Raw genomic sequence first — 25,971 nt, forward strand, 5'->3', positions numbered from 1 at the left:
CAGCTGACTCGGTGGCACCAAGCCCGTAACAAATGGTGCCAAGTGCTTTTCTGTCCGTTTCTTTTTAATTTTCTCAAACACTAAAACTTGCTGAACTGGAAAGGAATTCTTTAATAGGGACTCAGCGTCTCTGAAACCCGATGCAGTGTCTCACTGGCTCCTAAAAAGAATGACTTTTTTATTACTATTTCTAGAATTTTCTATATGCCAAGTGGAGTTCTTAGATGTTATTCATATTTTTATTTTTTCATATTACACGGTTTTATTAGTTCAGACATTTTCACGACTCATCCAGAAGCTGTTAATGCCAGGAAGGGTCCATTGATTTTTTTTAATGATTTTGAATCGAAACAGAATAGGAAAAAGCAGATAACAGGTGTTGCTCATGTGAATAAGCACATGGTGATGCACATGTAAATTGGGACTGGGTTTTGGAGGAAAAGATTTCACAATAACAGGCTGGAAACCAAGGAGGTAATTTAAATTTTGACACCTGAGTCAGCCGGCTATTACACATTCCTGCAATTTATTTCATACAGGGTAATTGCAACAATGACTTGCAGTCAAAATACAGCTTAACCTGAGGTCCTTTTGTCACACTGAAGTCCCCATTTGGACCATCATTTTGCAATTCCAGGACTGGCCTTTCACCCTGTTTTTTTTTTTTTTCTTTGCACTCTTAAAAGAACTGCAGACACATCCTCAATCTTCCTCATACCCTGAACCACAGACCAGGTTTCTCCTTGTTCTCTGGAAAAAGTTCTGCACTGTGGTATAGTTTCTGGAAAAAGATATTGGTGATTGTACATTAATATCCACTTAACCTCTCGATCCTCAAAAAAAAGCTGCATAAAATGTTTTAAATATATCCATAATTTGACTCTCATAAAGCAGCCTAGGGTGTTCTGATGAACTGTCTGTTTCCTGGGACTGACAGACAAATTTTTGGTAGTCATCACTGAAGAAAAATGGCTCAGATTGTTTTTTGAAATGAAGTGCACTTATTCTCACTTAAGTTTAGATCAGGATTGATGGTAAAAATAATTACTGTTCTCTGTATGTCTGACATTTAAAAATCTAAGTGCTTTTCTTATAAAAGGCCCTGAAATAGAAACACCTATTTGTCATGTGTAAAATGTAGCATCACTAACATTATTTAATAGTTAAATCCGTTCCTCTTGTTAAAACACCCATAGGGAGAAAGTTCCAGGAGCTTAAATCCTTACATGAATCCCAGCACATCAGCTTCATGGGAGCAGAGATCTGGTACCTTGTGGGAAAGAACAGTGGGGCCACATCAGAATTGCTGATGGGACCAGGAGTGTCCTGAAGGAAACCTTGGTGCCCTGCACTGTCTCTGGAAGTTGCTTGTCCAGCAAGTGTTTCTTGGCTTCAGGGGGTGAGTTTACATAGGTAAAATGCCTGTCCCCTAGATATATTGCAAGCAGTTTACCTGTTTTATTCTTTTAAAGAAAGGACTATCTCAGAATGCAGTATTTTTTTTTTCCCAACCAGCTGATTTCTTCATAAGCACCTGGAAAAAAATAGGTTTCTCAAAGAGCTACTGCTTGAGTTTAGCCAGAGAAGCAGCTTTAAAGCTTGAGGAAGATAAAGCACCAGATGTATGTGGGGCCAGTGGGAGCATGAGAAACCTGGAAAAAAAAATCCCAATCCAGCCTTTTTAAATATTCTTCAAAGAGATAAGGAAATGAGAGAAGAGTGGGACCAGACCAACTTTTGGTGGAGGTTTGGGAACAGTGATTTTGGGGGGGGCAGCTACACACACAACAGGATCCTGGGGGTGGATTTTAGGGGCAGATGCTTGGCAGAGCAAGAGGACAGGAGCATTGCACAGCAAAGGAGGCAGGGAGCAGGGCACAGGGTAAAAGAGAAGGTGTGAGCCCAAAATAATACACAAAGGGATGACTCACTGTAAAAAGCTTGAGACTTCAGCAATCTCACCTTGTGCTGCTCTCTTGACAAAGCTTGTTTCCTTAACAGCCCTTACACATCCCTCCTCTACTCAAAACTGACTGTGAAAATTACAAACCCCATCTGCTGTTAGGAAAAAAAGGTTAAAGATGCTTGAGAGAATTATTTCCTCACAAATTCCAGAAACTGGCTTCTACAGCCTTTAGAATCTGTGAGGTTTTACTCTAGTTCCAGTAAAGCTGTCTTAAAAGCTGACCTTTTGCTTCTTAGAAATGTCTTTTTCTTTATTACCTTTTCATGTCCGTTTTTAAAGGAACTGGTCCTTTCCAGGGCTCTCCTTATATACTTTCTGTGAGTTTTGAGTAGGATTAATTCATTTAAAAGGATGTTACTGTTTTAATTAGTGCTCATTCTGTTTTTTCTATATTAGATTCATAATGCATGTGAAACTGGCTATTTAAATAAACAATTTGCTGAAGATATCTCTGTGACTAAGTATTAAGTTGTCACTTGTGTCAAGGCTGAACTCTGTAGTATTTGCATTTCCTGTGTGTTGCAAGGATGAGTTTTCATCTGACAAGAAAGTGCTTATGGGGATGAAAAAGACCTGTTTGGAAAATGTTCTCAGGTCCAAGAAACATCTCTTGCATTAAACCAAAATTAACAGCCGTCCTCTCTCCTTCACTGCCTCTGGGCTGAGTGGAGAAAAGCAAACTCTGGCCCTGGTGTTGCCATTCTCTGTTGGAAAAGAGCCGCCAGTGGGCAAATCTGGGAGTCTGGATTGCCAGGAAGCTGAACATGAGCCAGCAGTGTGCCCAGGTGGCCAAGAAGGCCAATGGCATCCTGGCCTGGATCAGGAACAGCGTGGCCAGCAGGTCCAGGGAAGGGATTCTGCCCCTGTACTCAGTGCTGGTGAGGCCACACCTCGAGTCCTGTGTCCAGTTCTGGGCCCCTCAGTTCAGGAAGGAGATTGGGGTCCTGGAGCAGGTCCAAAGGAGGCAACTGGGCTGGTGAAGGGACTGGAGCGCAGATCCTATGAGGTGAGGCTGAGGGAGCTGGGGGTGTTCAGGCTGGAGAAGAGGAGGCTCAGGGGAGACCTCATCACTCTCTACAACTCCCTGAAAGGAGGTTGGAGCCAGGGGGGGGTTGGGCTCTTTTCCCAGGCAACTCTCAGCAAGACAAGAGGGCACGGTCTCAAGTTGTGCCAGGGGAGGTTTAGGTTGGATATTAGAAAGAATTTCTTTACTGAGAGGGTGATCAAGCATTGGAATGGGCTGCCTGGGAAGTAGTGGATTCTCTGTCCCTGGAGATACTTAAAAAGAGACTGGATGTGGCACTCAGTGCCAGGGTCTAGTAACTGCAGTGATAGTGGATCAAGGGTTGGACTTGAGGATCTCTGACGTCCCTTCCAACCCAGCCAATTCTGTGATTCTATGAAATTCTCTGCCACTGCCACGGAAAACAGAACCGGTGGATCGGGGTTTGAGTTGGGTTCGCTGCTGCCTGGTCTGGCCTCACGGAATCTACACGGATGCTTTTCCAGCCCAGGGTGGGGACCTGGAAGCAGAACTGCAGCTTTGGGTGACTTTGATGGCCTTTGGTGACCCAGCGCACGCTGGAGGAGCTCCGGCAGCCCAGGGCGGTGGGCGAGGCGGCCTCGTGTGGAGCCGGCGGGGCGAGGCCAGGCTGGCGAAGCCCCGAAAGACCCCCGGCAACCCTGCGGACCGCAACCCGGGACCGCACTTCCCTGGAGGGGCGGCAGAACCCAAGTGTCCTCCGCCCAAAGGCGCGGCGAGCTCCCCGGAGCGGCCGGCCCTGGGGGGGGGGACGGGCGGGGCGGCGCTGGGCGGGCGCGGAGGCGAGGCGCAGGCCAGGCCGGTGCTGGCGCAGAGCCGGCGGGGCCGGGGGAGCAGCAGCAGCGGGAGCAGCAGCGGGAGGAGAAGGGACGGAAGCGCCGGGACTTCCTCTGGGGGAGGCCGGCCCCGGGGCGGTGCGGTGCCGGCGGGGAGCCGCGGCGAGGCGGCCCCGCTGACCGCAGGGGTGGCGGCGGTGGCGATGCGGGCCGCTTGGGTGGTGCTGATGGCGCTGGCCGCCCTCTCCGCTTACTACGTGTACCTGCCGCTGCCCGGCACCGTGTCGGATCCCTGGAAGCTGATGCTGCTGGATGCCACCTTCCGAGCAGTGCAGCAGACGGTAAGGCGGCTGCTCCCTCCCCCCGGCTCTGGAGAAGCGGACACAGACACACACACACCCGCTCCCCTTATCCCCGGGTTCGGTTCGCTCTCCGGTGCCGGAGGCGGCTGGAAGCGGCGGTCGCGCCCTCCCCGGGGGTGTCGGTGCCCTCCCCGGGGAAGCGCGGTCGGGCATCCGCGCAGCCGGAGCGTTGCCCTCCGCGGTTTCGGGAGGAGGCCACGCCAGCCCCCCCACAGCCCTCCCGGTCCCTTTAAACCCGGGGGGTTTAACACCTTTAAACACCCGGCGCACCCCCACAGCCGCCGCGCTGCCGGCACCGCGTTCGGAGTTGAGAGGCGAGGGGAGATCCGGAGGCATCGCTGCCATCCCCGCCGGCAGCGGGAGGGGGACGGGCTGAGCCGGCCCGGGGTCGTTATCTCATCCAGGGGGAGAAAATGGCATCAGGTTCGGATGTGAGGCTCTGCCTGCCGAGGTGGAGGAAGCAGCAGGAAACTCCGGACAGGGTTGCCCCGGGCTGCTTGTGTGGTTTCGTTCTCATGAGGAAATGAAGCTTCTGGTGAAGCTGGTATTCGGTCTTCTGGGTTTCACGGTGCAGATCTGGTTTCCAACTTGAAGGCTTTTGGTCAGAACAAAAAATAAAAAATAATGGGTTTTACTGTGATGCGTTAAGTACGCATAGGGAAGCTCGTTCAAATATAAAACTGCTTTGATTTGGCATCATGTTATTAACCAAAACTCTCTGCTTGTTTTTCTCACAAGACATTACATGACAGTTGTGACACTTCATGATGTCAAACTCATTTTCTCCAAACGTTTTTATGCTGACATGAAAAAGATGAGATCACAAACTTTCTGATAATGGCTAGAGCTGTGAGCTTCCTTTTCTTTTGGGATGATCTGATCTTTTACAAGAACTGCTCAGTTATGGTCAGGCCTGATGTAAGTTATTAGGTATAAGGTATTCAGTTTTGTTGTTTTGTTTTTTTTTTAACATCCAAGCAGCATTTCACTTCACTAAGTTGATTTTGAAATGTACAGAAACTTGTACTTCGAGAGCATCAGCATATTCAGAAAGGGATGAAATGAACTAATGAATAGAGAGCCCATAAATGAATACCAAAAGGACTAGATGGGAATATACTTTCTGTGTTCCTAAAACAATAATTGCAGATACTGATAAGCACGAGGGGAGTGAATCATACAGTGTCCAGACTTGTATATTGTGCCTAAATAGTTTCTTTGGCTGCCACTGTTGGAGACAAGAGTCTTGGAGTAGATCAGTCAGTCATCTGAGCCACTGGGGCATCTCTTCATGGTCCATGACTGAATCAAAACATATCTCTAGGGTGAAATGATAGAACCTGTTTGCTTGTACAGGACACAACCTGTTTGTTTGCATACCCTCCTACATGTCTGCCATGGAAATTAAGCAGCCAGGGCCTACAATAGCTTAATCTTTAATAAAATCTGTGACTTGATACTCACTTGCTCTACCTTGTGAATGGAAGGAACCGAACAGCAAATGTTCAGCTTGACCAGATTAATGGATGGTATAGACAGAAGGGCCAGGATGTTCCCCCTTGTATGCTGCCTGTAAAACACATCCTAACAGTTCAGCCAGGAGCACCTGAGTCAAGGCCATAACCTCTAGCTGAAGGAGACCTATGTTTAGACAGTCCTATGACTGTCACTATATATATATATGTATGTATATTGCTGCTGGTTTATGTACATACTCATTTTAAGTGGCACATTTAGCATAGGCAGATGAATTCTGGTGCCTGTAAATTGGAAGCTGGAGGGATGTCTCCTTTGTGGGATTCTGGAGGTCATAATCCCAAGAGGAGCTGGCAGGACAGAGCCTGTTGGGGTGGCAGCTGGTGCAAACTTGCATGCAGGGATGATGTCTCTGCCTCTGTAGTGTCAGTAGGGAGAAGTGGTTAATTTCATAGTTGTTTACATCTCTGGCCTTGGAAATGCCAACTCCTACAGTGAGAAAAATGACTAAACAAGTAACAGTTCTTGTCAGGTAGCTTACAAGCCAAAGGAACAAACAAGTGAGTTCTATGTAGCACCATAAAAGAAATGAAGCATTAGAGGTGCTCTGAATCACACAACAGGTAAGCCTTGGGGCACTTGTTTCCTGAGAGCTTTCAGAAGTCTTTCCAACACTGAGACACAACACAAAGTCAGGAATAAATGAATGCCATGAGAAGGAACTGTGTGAACTGAAGCTAGGATTGTAAAAGTTAGGTTTGAGAATTTACTTTGTTAGCTTGTGTGTGTATCTGAAATAAAGTGTATGTCTTTTTGCAGAGCTTAGATTCTCCTTTCTTCCTCTGCTGGCTATCACAAGACCAAATGGTTTAACATTTCTCTCAATGTGACCACTGAACTTTCACCCACTTCTGCTTGCTATTTATTTCTTCGTTGTAGGTTTGATAGCAGACACAAGTACGTTTCTGGTTTTAAAATCTCTAAAATGTATTGTAATCCTTTTTTTGTTTTTTTTTTTTTACTAGGAGCATGAAACAGATGTGCTTCAAATGCAATTGATCTTCTTTTGCTTATTTTGAAATAGATTTGTGAAGACACTGACAATTAAGCATAATGATATCCTCTTAGGGATAATGTTTGTTTTCTCAATGCATTAGTAATGCCTAGCAATAAAAAATAAGGTGGCTGTCACTGCCTTTCAGTGTACTGATGATAAGGTTTTGCATTTCCGTGTAGAGTTTTGTTCCAGTCAGCTACAATTTTTTTTTTTTTTTTCCCAAGCTTGTGACTGACTCTGTGTCTTGGCTCAGCATGAGACACTTGGACAAGTATTCAAGTATAATCACATGGTGAAAAAAATGCATAATGCTTACTGGGCAGTGTCTGTAAGTAGGTTTCAAAACATACTACAGAAGGGGACTGATACTTTTACCCTAATTTTAAACTGGGGGGAACAGATAGGAAGAGACAGAGTGTCTTACCTGAGCAAAATTTCCAGTGGTGGAGCTGGATTTTCAGAGTCTTGTTCCTGCATCCTATTTAATGTCCTGTAATGCCCTGGAATGAAAATAGAAATTTAAACTTTAATAATAATAATGAATTGATGTGAAAGAGCTTAAATGAGTATGACACCAGTTTGCCCTTCTCAGCTGGCTCAGGGTTGGATATGGTAACATTTTTGCAGAAAACTGTGATGTAACATGATTTTAGGCCAGAAATGAAAAACTGTGTACATAAATATGTATACAGGTGAATCAGAACTTGGCTTCACTGGAATTTGGGCAACCACATAAAGTTAATTATAGGATGGAGCCCTAAATGAAACCATAGTTATTGTTTTACTTTGTGTCTGTCAAGAAGTTTCTAAAGGAAGGTTTCATAATTCTGCTGTTAACAGAAGGATTGATAGAGGCATTTTTCACTTCTTCCTTTAACCATGCTCCCTTATTTGAGTAAAGGGAACAGCCTATGTTTATTTATTAAGCCCTCTGGAATAAGTTGTTTCTGAACAGTGCTGCCAAGATGCTTGCTTTTCTTGTGCATGGCAAGGAAGGGAGGATTTTTTAAACTGGGGCAGCTGTTAGAAGAGGTTTGGAAGGACAGATGGGTTGGCAGAAATGCCATCAGATAGATGCAGACATATATGGAAGGAGGTAGACAGCTGTATGGGGGAGAAAAACTACCCTGATACTTGTCCTCATCAGCCAAGTGATGAGGACACTTCAAGCTCCTCTGGTGCTTGCTTTCAGAATAATATCTAGGGCATGGGACATCAACATTCAGGATTAGAGAGAACAGCAATTAGTTCTTTCTAACATTTAAATATCTCTTTACCATTCCAGAGTAATTCCTGGATAGGTGTAAATCATAGTTGTAGCCAGCTAAGTCAGTTGTTGATGTTTTTGCATGCAAAAACAGGGTCTTGGAATGGTTTACACTAAACCAAGTTGCTGGTTAGTGGGAGGTAGGTCTGAACCTGAAACCACACTGGAAGTCCTAATTATAGTAACATAACTTTTGTCTCTATCTAATAGGAAAGTAATTTATCATGGGTGAGTAGGTACATGCACAAAAACATAGATTAAAATGTAATCTAGTTTCTGTTTCTAATGAAGAAACTGTAAAAGCCTTCTTGGTTGCTTTTCAGTTCTAAAGGAAATTCCTAACACTAAGAGCACTTGACTTTGAGGGCTGTCTTTATATAACAGGGTTAAAAATACTTACTCTTTATTGGGCAATAATGCACCTGCGTTAAGAAATGGTTCTTTAAAATAAAAGAAAATAGACATTCACCTTTAAACAGGATAAACAGCCTGAAATACACACAAAACACACCTAAATGGGGAAACAATCCTGTTTATTTTCCTCTAATCTCTATTATTGACTACAGATTTTGTAGTTGCCATTTTGAACTCTTCATGTTCCAGACATGTATTCTGCCAAGGGATTTACAATAGTGGCTGCATCTTTTAAGGTAGGAAGTTTAGTCTTAGACAGTTCAGTCCCCCAGTTCCAGCATCATTACTTGTTTGAGTCCTGAGTGGGATTTGGCTTAGTCCTGAGTAGCATTGCACAAAAAAAAAAAAAAGAGCCTTAGCTGTTTGCTTAATTGCTGATCCTGCCAAGGCTGGAAAGGTCAGTGCAGGACCCTGGGTCTGACCAGCTGTGAGGGCAGTAGGAGAAGCAGCTGATGCCTTCAGCTTGGCTTTAGAACCCTGCTGCTGTTGTGCATGGGACCTGGTGCAATAATTTCGTGGCTAAAGGGCAGAGATATGAAGCCAGAGAGTGTCAGCTCTGAAAGTTAGATGAGGACAAAGAGTCCCAGTGTGCTGAGTACTCACAGAGGTTTGTAGATAGAAGCAACAGAAGGAGTTTCTGGAAATTTTTTTGGAATGTAAAACACACGTTGAGTAGAGGTCTGTGAGGGAGCTAAGCATAACAGCAGTGAGCATTTGGGATTTTTCATGAAATTACCAGCTGAGGAGCCAGTAGAAGCACCCTCATAATTTAGAGACCAATATTAGTATTTAAAGTAGTATGTTGTTCATTCTGAGTTCTATCACAGCCCCCACTCCTTTCTTCTTTTATTGTAAATTTTCTCCTACATGAATGATGTCTTTGAATATCTGGTACCCTCACGAAAGAATTTACCAGGAGGAAAGTGGTAGTCTTGAGCAGTTCAGTCTCTAGAGACTCCCTGAGTTGCCCCTACCTGAAAAGCCTTGTTCTGGGGATGTCCTGTGGCTGCAGTGCTTTGCCTGACTTGTCGGAGAACCAGGGAGTTTTACCCTTTGGGTATAAATCACAGTGCTGCTGAGGCAGCCATGGGTCACAGGGAGCCAAGACCCCAAAATGAAAAGTTGCAACCAGAAAGCATCAAGAGACTGTCTGCAAGGCTACTGCCATATGTCCACAGTGGTTATTTGTTGCTTTGGCTCAAACACCAGCAAAATCCAGACTTTTACCTGCTCCCTCACCTGGGGTCCTCCTGCTCATCCAGCTCTGCCTCACTCCCCAGCAGCTGAGCTTGCTTGGAACCTCTCAGGAATCACCAGCCACGTTTCCCCAGAGCTACCTGTTCAGAAAACAAAAGTCTTTATTCAGACAGATGAATAAAACCAGTTATGTGGGAAAACTGGGGCTGTGACCCAGGCTGAGAGTTGTGCCCATGCCTGTGGCTGGCACAGCAAGTCTGAGCTAATTATCCACAAGGCTTTCATCTTTGTTCTCCTCTTTCCTCTGAGTTTCTTTTTCTTTTTCTTTTTTTTTTTTTTTTTTTTTTTTTTCCCCTGTAGTCTTTTAATTGTCCCCTTGTCCTTTTGCTTATTTTCAATAGCTTTTATTATTATAGCACTGTCTTCCTTCTCCCCTTTTTCACCAGAGAACATCTCAGTTTCTCTCCTCTCTGTGTCGTGCACATAGACACACATGGAATTCCCAAATATATTTAAGTATAACGTTTGCTAGCCCTGAAGCAGCCCTACATGTTGTCACAGGAAAGGATGGTAAAAATCCCAAATCCCAGCAAACCAATTACTGCTCACATGAGATGACTGGATCCAGTTTTATAATGGATTTAAAGCAATACAACTGTGGACTCCTGCCAAAAGGGCTGGTCCCATCTTTTCTCCCACTCCCTGTTTCCTGCCTAGGGTTGTCAGATTGTGACCTGGCTGAAGTTTAGTGTTGTTTCTCTGGTTTTGTTGGATTCATATTGAGCTGGTCATGTTCTGAGCCTCCGTGTTCCTTAGTGCCAGGACAAGAAAGGTGCCAGGGAAGCAGAGTCAGCAGGATCCCTTTGGGTGCCAGTGTGGTCCTCAGTGAGACTCACCAACCATTAAACATATTTTCTGCCAGCAGGTATATTATAGAGTGATAAAATATTATGTATTTATTTAAAATATTTATTTACAGTGGGGGAAAAAATATTTGTAAGAACTTTGGACAGGACTAATTCTTTGCCAGCAAAAAGTGCAATCCTGTTGCCTTACAAATGACAGCCAGACAAGCTGATTAGATAGAAGTACTTTCAAAGAATCTGTCTGATAAGTGCTTGGCAAAAAACTTGCTTAATCCAAACAAAAAAAAAAAATAGGACTGTTGCTCTGGCCCTGATGTACAAATCATCTCTTCCAGGTTTTTGGATTCTTGGAAAGAGTGGCTTATTACAGGGGGAAAAAAAAAAAAAAAAGGCATGAAAGCATGTGATAACCTGCAGATGGGCACAGTGCTCTGCAGTTAAAGAACAGGGCAAACCACATCTTAGTAAACAACATTAACTAGCCTTGAAAAAAAAAAAACATTTCTGGTTCCAGGGAACATGTGGCAATCTGTCTGCAAAGAGCGTGGACTGAAATGGGAGAAAACTAAAATGGGACATCTACTGCAGCACAGTCAGGCTGAAAAAATTTGCAAAATCATTGTTTTCTCTGGCAGTATTTCTAAAGTTGATTCCCAGTGGTTACCTACCCCAGGAGCCTCCGTGGGGAAGAGGGAAGATGAGATCTTTGGGTGGTTACATCAGTGGCAGCCCAGCAATTTTCCATGAAATTATTAATAGATCTATTGCTTTTTAGATTTCAAAGTGAATTTTCCTATGGGAATTTGTAAGTAACAGTGGGAAAAAAGCATGGTCTGAAATTCAGAGATATAAACAGCCTCCTGAATTCAGCATTTCTTCCCGCTGGGCAGATATTTTGTGTTTCTTCTCCCAGAGAAAGGCCTTGCAGTAAAAAGAAATTATATTCCATCCAAAAAGCAGTGAACGTTTTGTAATTTGGATTCCTACCAAACTCTCTCAGCAGGGTGACATTACCACAAGCTAAAGCAAGAAAAGACAGTAATTTTTGTAAATTCTTGTTGGGAAGTGGATTCCTCTCCCCGTTCACATAGCAGCCCATTGTATTTGGCATAGGTTTTGGGGGGGAAAAAAATCAAATCTTCCCTGTTCCTGCAGCAATCTGCAGTAAAAGTTGTGCAGGGCCTTTTCTATACAGCATCTGACTGAAAGCCAGAATTTCCTATTTTTTACATTCAAAGTAATGATTAAAAAGTTACATGGGGCTAAGGAGACAGAGTTTCTTTGGCATGGGTGCTGCTGAATGCTTCCAAATTTTCTTGTCTTCTGGAGGTGTGTGTTTGCCTCTCTTTAGCCCTTTCCTTGCCCTGAGCAGGGAAACTGAAACCTGGCACTGCAAGTGGCTGTGAAAACCATGCTGCAGAAATCTGGTAAAGAAACCCAAGGCAAGACAATGAACCAGGTGTCCTTGTGAAGAGATAACATAAACCAGAAAGGGAAGGTGAAACTCTTCTTTGCAAATTCATGTCTGTCACAAGGAACGAGACTTGGCTTCCTCTCCCCTTTTGTCTAGGGACCTGGGTGACCACACTCTTCTCAGCTGTCAGCATCTTTTAGGTCATCCTGGGAGGTTTGCACTGCATTTGCATTACTGGCAGAACTAAATCAGCAAAGTGGCCATGTGGAGACAAGCCCCATGCCTTCCAATGCCTTTTATTCCAAGAATCTGTTACCTATATGTAAAATGTGACAGCTGGCAGTTTTCCTTATGGTAGCAGTGGTCCTAGAGGTGAACATCAGGTATAAATTAATTTTACCTCCCAACTTCATTGCCTTGCCTGAAAATGTTGTACAAAGGGCTTAGCTGATTATACTATTTCTAGCTTTTATCACTAGGATAAACTTCACAAAAGTGGAAAGACCCTTATGGCCAGCCTGGATCTCATCCAGAATCCCTACAGTCCTTTGGCTCACCCTTTGCCACTGCTTTTCCACCACTTAGGGAATGGGGACAAGTGTGCATGACAACCTGCAGGTCCTACCTGGAGAGAAGGTCTGGTGCAGTGCCTTGGATCCTGGTGCTGTTTGCTGAGACAAACAGGTTTTTATCTATTCAGGGCAAAGGTTAATAAACAAACACGAAAAAATAAAAATCATGAATAGCCAGGGGCCATTAAATCTCTCTCCTTCTACCCCAGGGGGACAGAAAGATCAGATTTTCATTTTCCTAGTGTTTTAAACACCGCCATAAAAAAAGAAACACACTTAAGTCTTTGGGTTGGGGAAAAAAAAAAAATCACTAACCTGTCATGGTTCTTGGGTAGCATTTCAGATCCTTCCCAGTTCAGCAGGTAAATACAGAGCAAGCCAATAAACAAGCAGTATATTCCTTTGAGAACATTCCTGTTTGCAGTCCTTGAGAACTTTCTTAATTTGGAAGTGGAAAGACTGATGCTTTGGGGTAGAACAAGAGAAAGACTTTGGGTTTTTGATATTACTACAGAAATTTTGCCTGTGTGGTATTGCCCTCTGCTGGCACTGGTCTGAGAAGTTTCTCAAGTCTCATAGTGGAGATTGCTGGTGAAGTTCCTCTGCTTTTCCAGGAATCTTTCAGAGGCAGGGATCTGAGTGCTCCTTTACAGCTGTCTTGATCACCATAGTGCTCATGAGTCGATATATTTTGACACCAGAGAACCTTCTATGGACAGGGTTTTGTTTGAACGTGGCTGTAAAGGCTTTGTTAATCACCATTTTTCCAGTGAATCTCCTAAGAATGCACCTTCTTTTTTTCATAGTACCTGTCCTTTGAAGACAGTTGCATTAAAGAACAATGCAGTATCAAATGATGTGACATAACAGAAATCTAATCTTTTTTATTCTTTTTTTTTTTCTAGTGTCATCTGATTCACTACCTGCGACTCAGCCATCACTTGATAGTTCTGAATTACATCATTTGCACCTTTGACAAGCTGAAGTCTGTCTCCTCTGAAGACATTAAAATCACAGATGCTGTTTTTGATGGTGTAGAAGTCCGGGTGTTTGAACCTCCTGCAAAGCAAGAGGAAAAGCTGAAACGCAGCGTTGTTTACATCCATGGAGGTGGCTGGGCCTTGGCAAGTGCAAGTATGTGTCTGCCAGGAACTAAGGAGGATTCTGGTCTGGGTTTTTCCTAGCAGGAAAGGCTAAAAACTGCTTTTCCTGCCAGGGAGGACAGTTTTGTTAAGATGCACCTGAATTCAGTAGTGTCTGTCTCTGGTAGATCAGCTCTAAGGTCAGAGGAGGAAAAAAAATATCATGAACACAGAGGAAAAATGCATATCTTATCTGCACGGGAGCTGCAAAAGGACAAAGAGGTGAATTTTTTTACATCCTGAGATATATTAAACAATATCTTATCGTTTAAATTCCTGGAACTCTGGATGGGCTGTTTGGGCCAGTCCCCCATTTTCTGTGCTCATGTGCAAACATCTGTCCTTGGTGAGCAGGATCCAGTGACCACATGTAAGAGTTTTGACATAATTTTCATGCAATAATTAGTAGAAGAGTGGGCTGAACAACACTGCATGTATCAGCAATTGCTGTTTAAATGCACATACTTGGAAAACATGCTGCTGATCACAGAAAACAGACAGCAAGATAAAGGAGATGGGTAGAGGTGGGTTCCCATGCCATGGTCTGACTTGCTCCCTTAGGACACCACCAGCAGAAATTACCTTGAAAATTAATGTTTTCTACTCCAGCTAACTTGAAAACCTCAAACATGCCCAGAGAAAGTAAGGCAGAGAGCTGTAAGACAATGGTAAGTTGATCCTGACACATTGTACAGGAGGAGAAAAGCCTTAGGAGGAAAAAGTCCCCTGTAGTTCTTCTCATAGCTGGTCTGAGATCCAGATCTGATAGGAATCTTTCCTCCTTTTCCTTCCCCATTGGTCCAGTGACATCTTGAAGTCTGTGCAGCCCTGATACCTTCCATGGCTTCATCTATAGAAAAAGAACATTAATGGGGTTTTCCAAAACAAAAATTGTATTGGAAATCCTTGTCTCTTTGTCCTACGCTGGTTTTAAACCTTTTGCTCTTTTAAAATTGTGGAATTGTGCTTTGAGGAGGTTTTCCTTAGGCCTCCCTAAGGGATGTTTGTTAGCCTCCTTCCCACCTCATTTGTTCTGTAACAGTTTGCATATGACTCTTGTGCAAAAAATTTATATTAAATTACTGTGCTCTGTTTGGATGACTGTAACTCAGTTATGTCAGATGTTACCTTCAAGCCCAAGATGCAGAAATTAATAGCACAGATGTTGCAACTAAATATTAAATTTTAAGACTGGATAATTTAGAAAACACTTAGTGTTTTAGTAGATTTTACAGTACCAGGAACCAACAATTGAGTAACTGGAAAGGAAGAAAATTAAAGCAATACTCAGTCCACTGCTAAATAGGATAGCTGTGATTAATCCTGCCTTAAATGAGTAGCTCAATTGACATTAATAGGGCAGCTCATTTGAATCAAAGCAATGGAGGTTATAATAAAATTAACAGCAAGCACTGAGTCATACAGTGAGAATTGTCTCTGGATGCTAATGCCCCCAGGCCACTGGGTACCTTAAATTTTGCCCAACCAAAAGACTTGTGATAGGTGGATGAAATGACATACCCCAAATCACCAAGAAACAGATGAGAAAGAAAGCATTAGACTGCAGAACTTCTCCAGGCATGAATTATGTTCCTTCTGCTCCAGTATGTATTTGGCACTTAGTCTATTGCAAGCTGATGTCATTTACTTTGCCTGTATTTGTGTGATGTCTCTCTACTTTCCCAGAAGGCTTAAATATGGCTTTGTGACTCTTTGACTTAAATGGACTCTTATGTCTGTAACACCATGTCCTCTTGTTCCAGGAACCAGCCTGTATAACAATCTCTGCAGAATCATGGCAGAATCTCTCAATGCTGTTGTCATCTCAGTTGAGTGAGTAATCTAAAACTGATCACGTAGTTTTAAGGTGTTAGAAATACGTAACAGTTTTTTTTTTAGCTTTTCCCTTGTCACTGCCTTGTGTGTGAGGCTTTAACTTGGACAATAATTCTCTTACTGGTCTGATATTTTTACCCTTTTAAACCTACAAGAAATTGGCATTGTATAAAACATTTATTTGGGTTCCTAATAATTATAGAGGCAGATAAATAGGCAGAAATGTGGGGAAAGAGAGTAGCTCTTGACTGAGTTGGACAAATACTAAAATTTAAATCTTAGTGCATCTTCCAGTTGTATTTACATGTAAGGAGTGCAGGTAAAACCTGAGATCACTCAAGTGCCAAGTTATGATTCTGCAAGTACTCGTGAACTTTTAAAACAACCAAACAAAACCATCAGTCATATTTGGACACATTTTATACTTGTAGGAAGGTTGAACCACATCTCTACACCTCCTGTGTAGCAAGAGGGACATTTCCCATCCTCAATGGCCACCCTCAGTGCTGCAACATACATTTATATATATAATATTAAAATATATTTATTAAACCCCCTGAAGTCTGTCTGTAAACCACAGTTTGTAAGGTTCTGCAACATAAAAACTACCAAATCATTTTATCCCTGCTCATTAACCAGAATATAGGGTGGTACCTGGCAGTTTCCTGCTGCACTCTCACTCTCCCACCGTTCCAGTCATCTCTTTTAAGCCTTGTACTCTACTCAAGAGCAGAGGGACTGCTGGGGTGCCAGACAACAGAGAAGCAGGGCTGCTTTTCTAACTCACTGAACATTTCCAAGGTAAACAAACCTCTCAACTAGCTAACTACATTACCTGGATGACTCGAACTTGATTGGTACGTTTCCCATCCTTATTGTCAACTCCAATATTTTCCTTTGCACACCCAAACACTCCATGTAACCACTCCAGTTCTCCACCTGCAGTTGATTGCATACCAAGCCCTGGCATCTAATTGCAATTTCATTACTGTTACTCATTCAGTACTGGCAGCACACTTTGAAGGGTCACTTTTTTTCTTCTTCTTCTTCTTTTTTCTTTGTTAGTAGAAATAATGAGAAACATAAAAGCAGCATTTGGTTATTCCACATGAGCAGAGATCACAGTATTAAAAAGTTGCTTATTCCATTCTGATTTATGGCAGTATAATTCTGCCTGTTTCTCTGAGTTATTGCTTTATCTCTTCTCCTTAGCCATTATATCTTTCAGTCGAGGCATTTGTACTCAATTAGTGAAGACTAATTAGATTTCTCATTGGTTTAATTGCATGTCTCACTTTCATGATATATGCACAGTCTGTTACCCAGTTTTGCAAGGAGTTCCCAAAGGACTCTCTCATATTCCTTGGCAGGTGATGCAATCTATGGCTTGCTCTCTGAAAGCAGGTCAGATTTGGAGTTTTGAAACCTTTATCATGTAACCTAAGTTTAAAATTTATTCTGCATCAGAAACTTTTCTCTTTTTTTAGCTTAGATTCTGAAGGAAATGTTTTGAATCAGAAAACTGGATTGTGTTTTGCTTAATTTGCTTGTCTCTGCTGAAAAGATGTAAAATCTGTTGATAGAAAAGCTACAAACAGAAGGCATGCTGTGTACCATAAGGCCTAGTATCAACTCCTAGATTACAAGAGATTCAGTAAATATGAACAGATTTCTCCTGCACTGGAATTTAGAAACTGAGAAAAACTTGTGAGTGGGACTCAGCTGCTGATGGTTCCTGGGCAGACTGTTTTTTCTCTGCACTTCAGGCTTTCCACCTGCATGATGGGTGTATCCCTGCTCCACTGCTCTGTGAAGGAGAGGAATTTACAGAATCTGTGGCATCAAAACAAATTTGTATTAGTTTACCTCTTGGCTGTTGTTCATTTCATGGCACAGGGTTCATTCTCTCCTGAGCAGAAGTGAAAATTCAGGACTCAAAAGTGCTCATATGTTTGCCTCAGCAGAATCTGTTGGATGTCTTCTCCCTCATACTGGTGGAGATCTGAATCCAAACCAGGCTGGTTTTAATGATTCCCTTGCAAAGGGTGTTTTAAACGTTCATTAATTATCATTACGTTTGATGAAATCCTCCATTTGGAAATCCTAGCAAAGGGCTGTGCAATTTTATGCTGTCTTGGTGTTATTCATACCTAGTAGGTTGGTATTAATCGTTCAGCATTAGATCATTAATTATAAGTTTAAGTCTTACATAAGTATTACCCACTGCAAAGTTTTACCATAATATTTATCCTCATGAAATTCTTCCTTGCAGAATTCCTGATATCACTTATTAACCTTGAAAGAGAGGTTAAGAGCAGGAGTAATTTTCTTTCATCTCTTTTCTTTGTAGATACAGGCTGGTACCAGAAGTGTGGTTCCCTGAGCAGTTCCATGATGCTCTTCGTGCTACTAAGCATTTTTTGCAGCCTGATGTCTTAGCTGAGTATTCAGTCGACCCAAACAGAATTGCAATTTCTGGAGATAGTGCAGGAGGAAATTTGGCAGCTGCTGTGTGTCAGCAGGTAACATCCAGTGTCTTCTTGGTGTTCAGTGGTGCATGGAGGTTGACAGATTCTTTGGGCTGTGTCATCACCAGGTGATGTGCCAAGCCTAAAGACAGAATGGTGAAAAGTCAGTATCCAGTCACATTACAGAAGAAAAATGAGTCAATTGCAATATGAATCACAGAGCTTGCAGTAGTTAGGAGTTCTTATGGGCCAGATTTTAAGAGCAAGTAGCTAAATGTCTTTTTTTACATCTTTTGCTGGTGAATCCTTTATTTGTCTAAGTAGATAACTTTGTACATGCATGAGTTACCAAATTAGCTTCCTGTTTTTAGATGTTTGTCTCTGAAAAAATGTGGTTTTTTTCCTTCAAATGCAAATAACAAAAAGTACAATAAATGAAGCTTGATTCTTCTGTTAAGTTGTCTTTCTGTAGCATTTCACAATTTTAAGGAAATGTCTTTTGTGTATCTGCAGTGTAAGTATAACCTAAATTTAACCTAGTAGAGATTTTAAAGACAGCCTGAGGCAAGTAGTAATGTTTTTGATGGTTGAGTGAAATATTATTATTGTTATTATTTTTATTACTATTATTACTATTACTAATATTACTATTTTGGCTTTTTTGTATTGCCATAACCACTTGTGATAAGAATGCAGATAACCATGTCCAGGCAACTAATAACCAGGACAAACTTGCAGCATTGAATCAGGGTGAAAAAATTAAAGAAGGGACAATCACACTAAGACTTTCAGTATTGAGGACTGATAAACACAATAGTACCATGTTTTGAAAGCAGCATTCCATTAAAAATTCCATTAAAAACTGTTAAAATCAAGAACTCTTGATTCAGGAAGTTCTTCAGGTTCAGACTGTTAAACCAGGAACTGCATTAGGGAAAAGCCACTGTACACTTTTTGTCTTTTTACACCCTTCAGTAAACTTCTGCCACTGATTTCTGTTGGAGACAGGATACTGGGTCTGCCCTAGTGGCCATCCTTGCATGAGAAGAAAAAAGATTTGGCTGCTAAGAGTTCAGACAAAAGAGCAACATTATATGCATAAGGATTTATTTAGGCAGAATTTAGCCTAAAAATTGTCAAGCGAATGGATGCTTATATGAAGTTAAAGGCTGATGCTGCAATGTTTATTTTTTTTATAGTGCCAATTATTAATTTTATCATCCCAATTCTCTCCTCTCCCCACAGCTTAGCAAAGATGAGAATCTGACCGTCAGACCCAAACTGCAGGCCTTAATTTATCCAGTCCTTCAGGCATTTGACTTCAATACACCCTCTTACCAGCAGAACATGAACATGCCTGTTCTTCCTCGTTACGTCATGATCAACTACTGGATAGATTATTTAAATGGGAATTATGATTTAGCTCACTCCCTGCTCATCAACAACCACACCGCCCTCGACGTCAGCCAAGCCGTGGCTTTCCGGGGACGTCTCAACTGGACCACTCTGCTGCCTTCATCCTTCAAAAAAAACTACAAGCCCGTCATACAGACCACAGGCAAGGCTGAAATCATCCAGGAGATCCCAGCACTGCTTGATGTACGAGCAGTCCCCCTCCTTGCAGACACTGAAACCTTGCAGCTGCAGCCCAAGTCCTACATCCTCACCTGCGAGAACGACGTCCTGCGAGACGACGGCGTGATGTACGCCAAACGCCTGGAGAAGGCCGGGGTGGAGGTGACTCTGGATCACTTTGATGACTGCTTTCATGGCTGTATGATCTTCACCATTTGGCCTACTGATTTCTCAGCAGGCGTTCAGACCCGAAACAGCTATATAAGGTGGCTGGATGAAAACCTCTGAAGAGAGAGCCCCCCTCCAAAAGACGCAAGGCGCCCGGCTCCGGTGTCTCTTCTTGCAAAGAATGATAAAGTGCACTTTTCCCAAAATCTGACTTGATCCATTCTGCTGCAGCTGTTGGGGGTACACACCACTAACTACAGCATTCACTAGCTCGATTGGCATCACCCAGCAAAGTGTTTTGAGAAAGGCTTCTTCAAATTTTGATGTGGCCTTGCCCAGCGAAGTCCTTTTAGAAATCCAATTTTGATGTTTTTTCAGCTTATTTCAGGTGACTGTTGCCAATATTGAGCAGGGAGATGAGCATTCCTGTAGCATTCATAACTGGCTGCAAGTTCCAAGTTTCGACTCTTAACTAGGCAAAAAGGCCTCAATTTTCAAATGATGTGAGATAAAGCCAAGCCACCCACATGTACATCTGAATATGTAAAAATGGGAGCTAGTTTTATAACAGTGTTGAGCATCTGATGTCAAAGAAAGTGGAAGCACTCCCCTTTGACAGCAAAGCCATCTATTTGAATGTCATGCATGGATTTAGGTGTTGGCTTTAGGCACATAGATAATTGGCTCCTTTAATTTATTTTTTTTAAATAAAAAAAAAAAAACCTCTTCCAGACACTTAGGATGATGCTAGGCAAGTCTCTTAGCCAAACATGTACTCAGCTTTGGAATTTGGTCTCTATGGCCTTTTATTTATATTGTATAGAAGCACAGGACTAAATCTATTTTCAATAAAGAATATTATAGCATACATACAAATATGTGGGATAAAAATATTCTGTGTAGCAGCAGAATCCAGGTTGCTTATATAAGTGAGCTCCAAAGCTGTCTGCTTACTTGGCTAAAGGATGTGGCTTCATCTGTATTTAAAGCCTGAGTTGTATGAACTCCGTACAGAAAACACTGAGCTTACTAAAAAATAATCTGCTGTGTGTTTTGCACTAATTTTTGTAATTAAGAGTAGAATTTTTTGTTGTTCATTGACTTTTCTTTTGTGCTTGTAGTGTTTACTTGGTTTCGTGCTTCCTGGAAGGAGGGGAGCAAGCAAAGCAAACAGAAGGGAGCTCTAATCTATACAGAAGATTTAAATCTGAGCTTTGCAGCTAAGCTTTGTCTGTCTTGTAGACTGACCCAAAATGCTAGGTAAGATGATCTCGTTATTGTGGAACAAATCTTTACAGTTTAAGCCAGTCTGTAAATCCAGACAAGCAGGACAGGGAAGGGAAAACCACTTGGGACAGTTTATATTGTCCAGAGTGCTTACGGCTTGCAGAAATCAAGGTTGTGTCAAAAGCCCAGTGTTTCTAGGCAAAGTGGAAAGAACAAGTGCCCTGTGACTAAACTAGTGGATTAAATTCATCCTCAGCTTTATCACAGACCTCCTGTGGGACCCTAGAGGAACTTAATCTCCTTATGCTACTTTTTCTTTTTTTTTCCTTCTGCTAGAGAGGGTGTAGTAATTGCCTACCTCCCAGAGGAGCTGTGAAGCTGAACTCAGAGGTGTTGGTGAAGCACAGGGATGTGACAGTGACTGGTAGGCACTGAATACCTCCTGTTGCTTTTTTCCATCCTTCTCTAACATCTGTCTCAGAGCAGGCTGGGCAGTGCTGTGAGGATGCAGTGAGCTCACCTCTGTCCTGCCTCCTGTCAAAGTACCATAAGGTGAGGTCACTGGGAGATCATGACAAGGGCAGTTCCCCTGGAGCATTTCTTATGGCAGGATTCTGAAAAGTTCTTTAAAAATCAACAAAATGGTACCAGTGGATCAAACTACTTTCTGTCATTTAAAATATATACAGACCATCCACTTTCATTGGTATTTAAATAGGAGATGGGCTTTGCTGAATGATTTCTCCCAAGAAACATCAGGTTGGTAAAATGGTAATGGGAAAATCTGTTCATGAGAGAAGGCTCCACGTAGGTCAGGCATGCAGGCTGGAACCCATTTCTGGGCACAGGTTCATACTGAGGTCACAAGCCAAAGCTTTTTCAATAGTGGCTTAGAGTCATCTTCCATTTAGATCATTACAAAGATTCAGTGGAATTAGAGCAGCCAAGTGACAATCTTAAGTCAAGAAATTTTGGTTAAGAGATCCAATTAGCACTGCGAAAGAATTCAAACTTTTTTTTCTGGATTTCAACCTTCTTTCCTCCCTTTCTCCATAATCACAACTTCAGTAGATAACAATTTACACTTAAAACAGATAGCAACCAAATTCAAAAGACAAATTACTAATCTGATCCAAAGTCCTTTCTTCTGTATGGAGACAGCTCCATTTACCTGACTTTAAAATATGACTTAAAGACTGAGAAAAATATCATTAAACTGAGTTGTAACAACAGGCTTCTTCTTGGCTTTCAACCCAAGTCAGAAAAGGTGTAATTTATATCCTCCTGCAGTCATTAAAAGATAGTACTAACTGTCATACTGGAAAAAAAAATGTTTAATATTCTTATAAATTCCTGTAATAATTACATCTGCCCAAGAGCTGTCTGCAGAGCTTTAGATCAGCATTTGTTTATAGCTGAGTTTATAAATATCTGCTATGAAGCTATAATATAATTGCTGCTGTTTTGGTTGGTTTTTGTTTTGTTTTGTTTTTTTTTTTTAATGAAATGGAGAGCTGGAATATATATTCATGAAGTTGGTTGTAAATTTCCTTCTTGCACTGAAGCACATTAAAGTCTTGGCACAAGAAATGGAAGTAAGTATATAACTGGACTGAACGTGTTTACTAAGTTATCACCAGCCTGGTGCAACATCCAAGATCCCAGCACGACTTGGATGAGGTGTCAGAGTATTAACTGGTTCTGTCATACTGACTGCTCTCATCGTGCAGCTGGGTGATAGCTGCAAATACATGTGATGCATCCTATAACATATAGAAGGAGTATCTACTACTTAAAGTAGGGCATACAGCCACTCAAGACACTTGGTTAAAATCCAGTGGCAACCTTGAAGTTAGTGTTAGCCCAAACTCAGCTTTTCATCCTACTTTGCTTTGTTGCCCTTTGCATGCAGTCCCTGTGCCTGGAGTTGAAAGTTTGGGGTTGTTCCCAGCTGAGCTGCTGCAAGCTCCTGGAAACCCTGCAGGAACTCAGCTGGGACCTGGCACTCCTGCTTCCAGAAAGCTGGTGCCTGCCAGCAAGAGGTTAAGATAAAGGGATGTTACAACACCTTGATTTGTGCAGGTGTGTAGAACCCGGTCTCCTAAAGTGTTTCCTCAGGCATACCCAGTGCCTTCATCCCTTGGTTATTTCACAAAGCTACTTAGGGCACTTTGCATACCCTAGGATCAGATCAAGTGTTTGTAACTATTTCACAAGTACACTAAAAGATGATACTCGGTAAATTTGTCTACATGTCATTAAATCAGGGAGTACAATTAGCTACTTTGTGAAGTCAGCTTTTTATTTTCCCTCCCTCCTACAATTACAAATGTATCCATTGCAAAAAAGCCCTCCTCCACCAAAGCATTCAAATGTACTCTTTATAAACAAAAACTATAACAGAACCTACAGACCTTTGTCTCCCTCTTTTGTGAACTATGTTATCCCCAGTATTTTGGCCAATATTTGCAGGAATAAATGGAGGTTTTGTTTGCCTGGAATTGGAACCTCTTGAAGGATGGGTGTTCAGCATTTCTGGAAACCCAGGCCAATTTCAAGGTGTTTCATGATGCATAAAAATTACAAATCAGTTCCATTTTTTAACCTTCATCCAAGTAATTCCAAAATCACACCCCTAGGGCACTGTGGCCATTGTGGGTTTATTTCCTACAAATGAAAGCAAATGCTTTATCTTTAAAAATTCTTTTGTAGTGTTTGGGCCTCTATTTTTTTAATTAGGTGCATTGTGGGTATCTTTTTTAATCTCTTACTAAACTTTATTAGAATCGTTTTCAAATAAAAATATTAGAAATAGATCAACCCATTTCAAACCTTTTAAGCTGCTATGGTATTTAACAACACTTGTTAAAAAAAATAAAACAAAACCAGCTGGTTTAATGTTCTCTTGTTTACGATGTTCAGAACCCTGAAGTACAACATACTTGATGTGAATGCATTCAATATCTTATGCATGACCATTTTTTGCTTCTTTCCCAGTGCAAAGATCTTGTAAGATCAAATTAGCAACTGTCATTGAAATGTGCTATTGAAATGAAGAACAAATAAATAAAGTGAAATATACCTGTGATCATGTGGCTTTTTTTTTTCCCCCAGATGTACATTTCCAATGGGAGTTTCCACTCAGCAGAGGTCAGTGAAACAAAAGAGTTCCTGCAGAAATGCTGAACCAAGGCCAAGGGGGTTGTTTTCAAGGCAGGATACCTTGCCTGGGTGTCTGAGGGTGACCTCCTTACTTCATTTCTGCCAAATGATTAATGGTGACCACATTTGCTGGCACCAAATAGGGGATGATACCTGCACTACTCTGGTCCTCTCTCTCAAGATAGATAGTGGAGCTCTTGTTCTCTACTCTAATTTATGAGCACATTTTTATATGTTTATAGATAATCTGTATATTTGAAATCTGCTTTAGCCAGCAAAAGTCCCTAGTGATGTTTTCATTCCTGTTTGCCTGCCTTTCACATTCTTTCTTTCTGACCTGTTACCCATTTTCTCCTCCTACTCCCTCATTTATCAATGGCCATAGCAGCATTACTGTTGAAATATCCTCATGTGGGGCCTGACCATTTTGCCCAGCAGGGTCCTGTGATTTTCACAGAATATAAAACTTCACTCCTGCTGCAAAAAGCACTAGGGAAAAAAACCTTCAAAAGATGTTAAAACCCGATTTTTAAGCCTGCAGGCGTTATACTCCCGCTTGCATTAAACAGAATGCATTAAAACCAGGCTGGGCCCCATTGAACATTTTTTCCAGTCATGTTTTCCTAGATTTAATGAAAAAATCTGTGCAGGACTTATCCTCCTTGAAGCAGAATGTCTATAAATCACAGCACTCCCCATCGTAAGACAATCTAGGGATATAGGAGAGGCAGAGTTTTGTAAAGGAGGGGGTATATTTTATATTAAGGGATTATAAACAGCAATAATAATGGGTGTTTCAGAAGACTACTTCTCCCCCAAATGCTGTGCCAGTATCAGGTCAGTGCCATCCAGATGGGAGGTTCCAAGAATGATGGGGGAATAAATGGAATTTTGGCTGTTAACCTAGCAAGTTGATTACAATCAAATTTTAGTCTTGAGCATTTTAATTCAAATAAATTCAGACCATAGCCGGCAGAGGGAGCATTTAAAACAAAGATTCGCCCGAAAAGGCCTGGCAGGTTTTTAAAAAAAAACTTCAAAACCGAAAGCAGTTACTGCACCAAAACATCTGTGGCAACCCAGCCCCTGACTTGGGAGTTCGTGCATGGACACGGCACAAACCTCACACTAATGGGACAGCACTCGGGTTTTTTTTTAAAAAAACTGAAACAAAACAAACTCCCCATACCTCAGAACCATTCCTCAGCATGAATCACTTTCAGCTCTTGGCACTCCACCAGGATTTTTTTCCAGGTGACCTCACTGCTATATGGTCAGGTCCTGCAAAAGGGTTGGGGGGTGTGGGGTTGTTGGGTTCTGTAGGGCACCTGGGAACATTCTGCCTCTTGCAAGGCTCTGACCACAGCCCTCACATTCATCTCATGTGGCTTTCCCCATCAGGGATGTGGGGAGGCATAGGAGCACCTCCCAAAAAATCTATGGGAGCTGTGAGTGCCCCTGGAAATGGTTGCATTTCTACCCTCAAGGGTAATAAATGGAGAAGTGAGGTGTTTCTGCCCCTGGGCCATAGCATTTCTGCCCTTTTAATGGTGCATAAGGCAACTTGTTGTAAGAAAAAGATGACTTTTACACCTGGCTCCTGACCCTGGGAGGAGGAGGGAGCCTTTCCCAAAGCCTCACTCTAAAGCAGCTCTGATGCTCTGCTGAGGAGCCCGTGGGTTACTTGGCATTACCAGCAGTCAAGCTTTGGGTTATTTTAGCAATCAGAAGAATTACCTTTGGGGTTTTTTTCACCATCTGACCACATGCTGCATTAGCTGCATCACCTGCTCCAGTGCCTTCATCCCTGCAATGCAAACGTGCCAGTGGTTATGAAACCTTCCAAGCAATAAGAGCATCATGAGGCAACAGCAGAAAATTCTTAGTATGCCTGTATCTACTTCTAAGGATTTTTTTCCTCCCCAAACCATGCTAAAAAGCATGTAAAAGGCTCAGAATGCCATCTTACCTACAGATGAGTCAG

The 25,971-nt window shown here is 42.1% G+C and overlaps 1 protein-coding gene and 2 long non-coding RNA genes across 4 annotated transcripts; 1 reads left to right on the forward strand and 2 right to left on the reverse strand.

The window, feature by feature from the left end:
• Positions 1 to 507: 507 nt before the first annotated feature.
• LOC139800004 (uncharacterized) lies at positions 508 to 1,625 on the reverse strand. The gene is made up of 2 exons (XR_011727542.1): positions 1,227 to 1,625; positions 508 to 781 (listed from the first exon to the last, which is right to left on the reverse strand). It is a non-coding gene; the product is annotated as an uncharacterized lncRNA (long non-coding RNA).
• A 2,053-nt stretch (positions 1,626 to 3,678) lies between these two features.
• On the forward strand, positions 3,679 to 23,906 carry NCEH1 (neutral cholesterol ester hydrolase 1). The gene is made up of 5 exons (XM_071752658.1): positions 3,679 to 4,125; positions 13,315 to 13,543; positions 15,315 to 15,384; positions 17,738 to 17,909; positions 19,101 to 23,906. Exons 1-5 carry the CDS (start codon positions 3,988 to 3,990, stop codon positions 19,716 to 19,718), a joined length of 1,227 nt encoding a protein of 408 aa, XP_071608759.1. The 5' UTR covers positions 3,679 to 3,987; the 3' UTR covers positions 19,719 to 23,906.
• On the reverse strand, positions 8,347 to 25,739 carry LOC139800006 (uncharacterized). 2 transcript variants are annotated; one of them, XR_011727544.1, is made up of 5 exons: positions 25,725 to 25,739; positions 25,177 to 25,268; positions 17,254 to 24,697; positions 9,588 to 9,697; positions 8,347 to 8,386 (listed from the first exon to the last, which is right to left on the reverse strand). It is a non-coding gene; the product is annotated as an uncharacterized lncRNA (long non-coding RNA). The 2 variants fall into 2 exon arrangements; XR_011727543.1 differs by having other exon boundaries at positions 8,372 to 8,386; positions 9,600 to 9,697.
• Between the last annotated feature and the right edge of the window lie 232 nt (positions 25,740 to 25,971).

This window comes from Heliangelus exortis, chromosome 9 (genome assembly GCF_036169615.1).
Source record: "Heliangelus exortis chromosome 9, bHelExo1.hap1, whole genome shotgun sequence".
In the NCBI taxonomy this organism is placed as follows: domain Eukaryota; kingdom Metazoa; phylum Chordata; class Aves; order Apodiformes; family Trochilidae; genus Heliangelus; species Heliangelus exortis.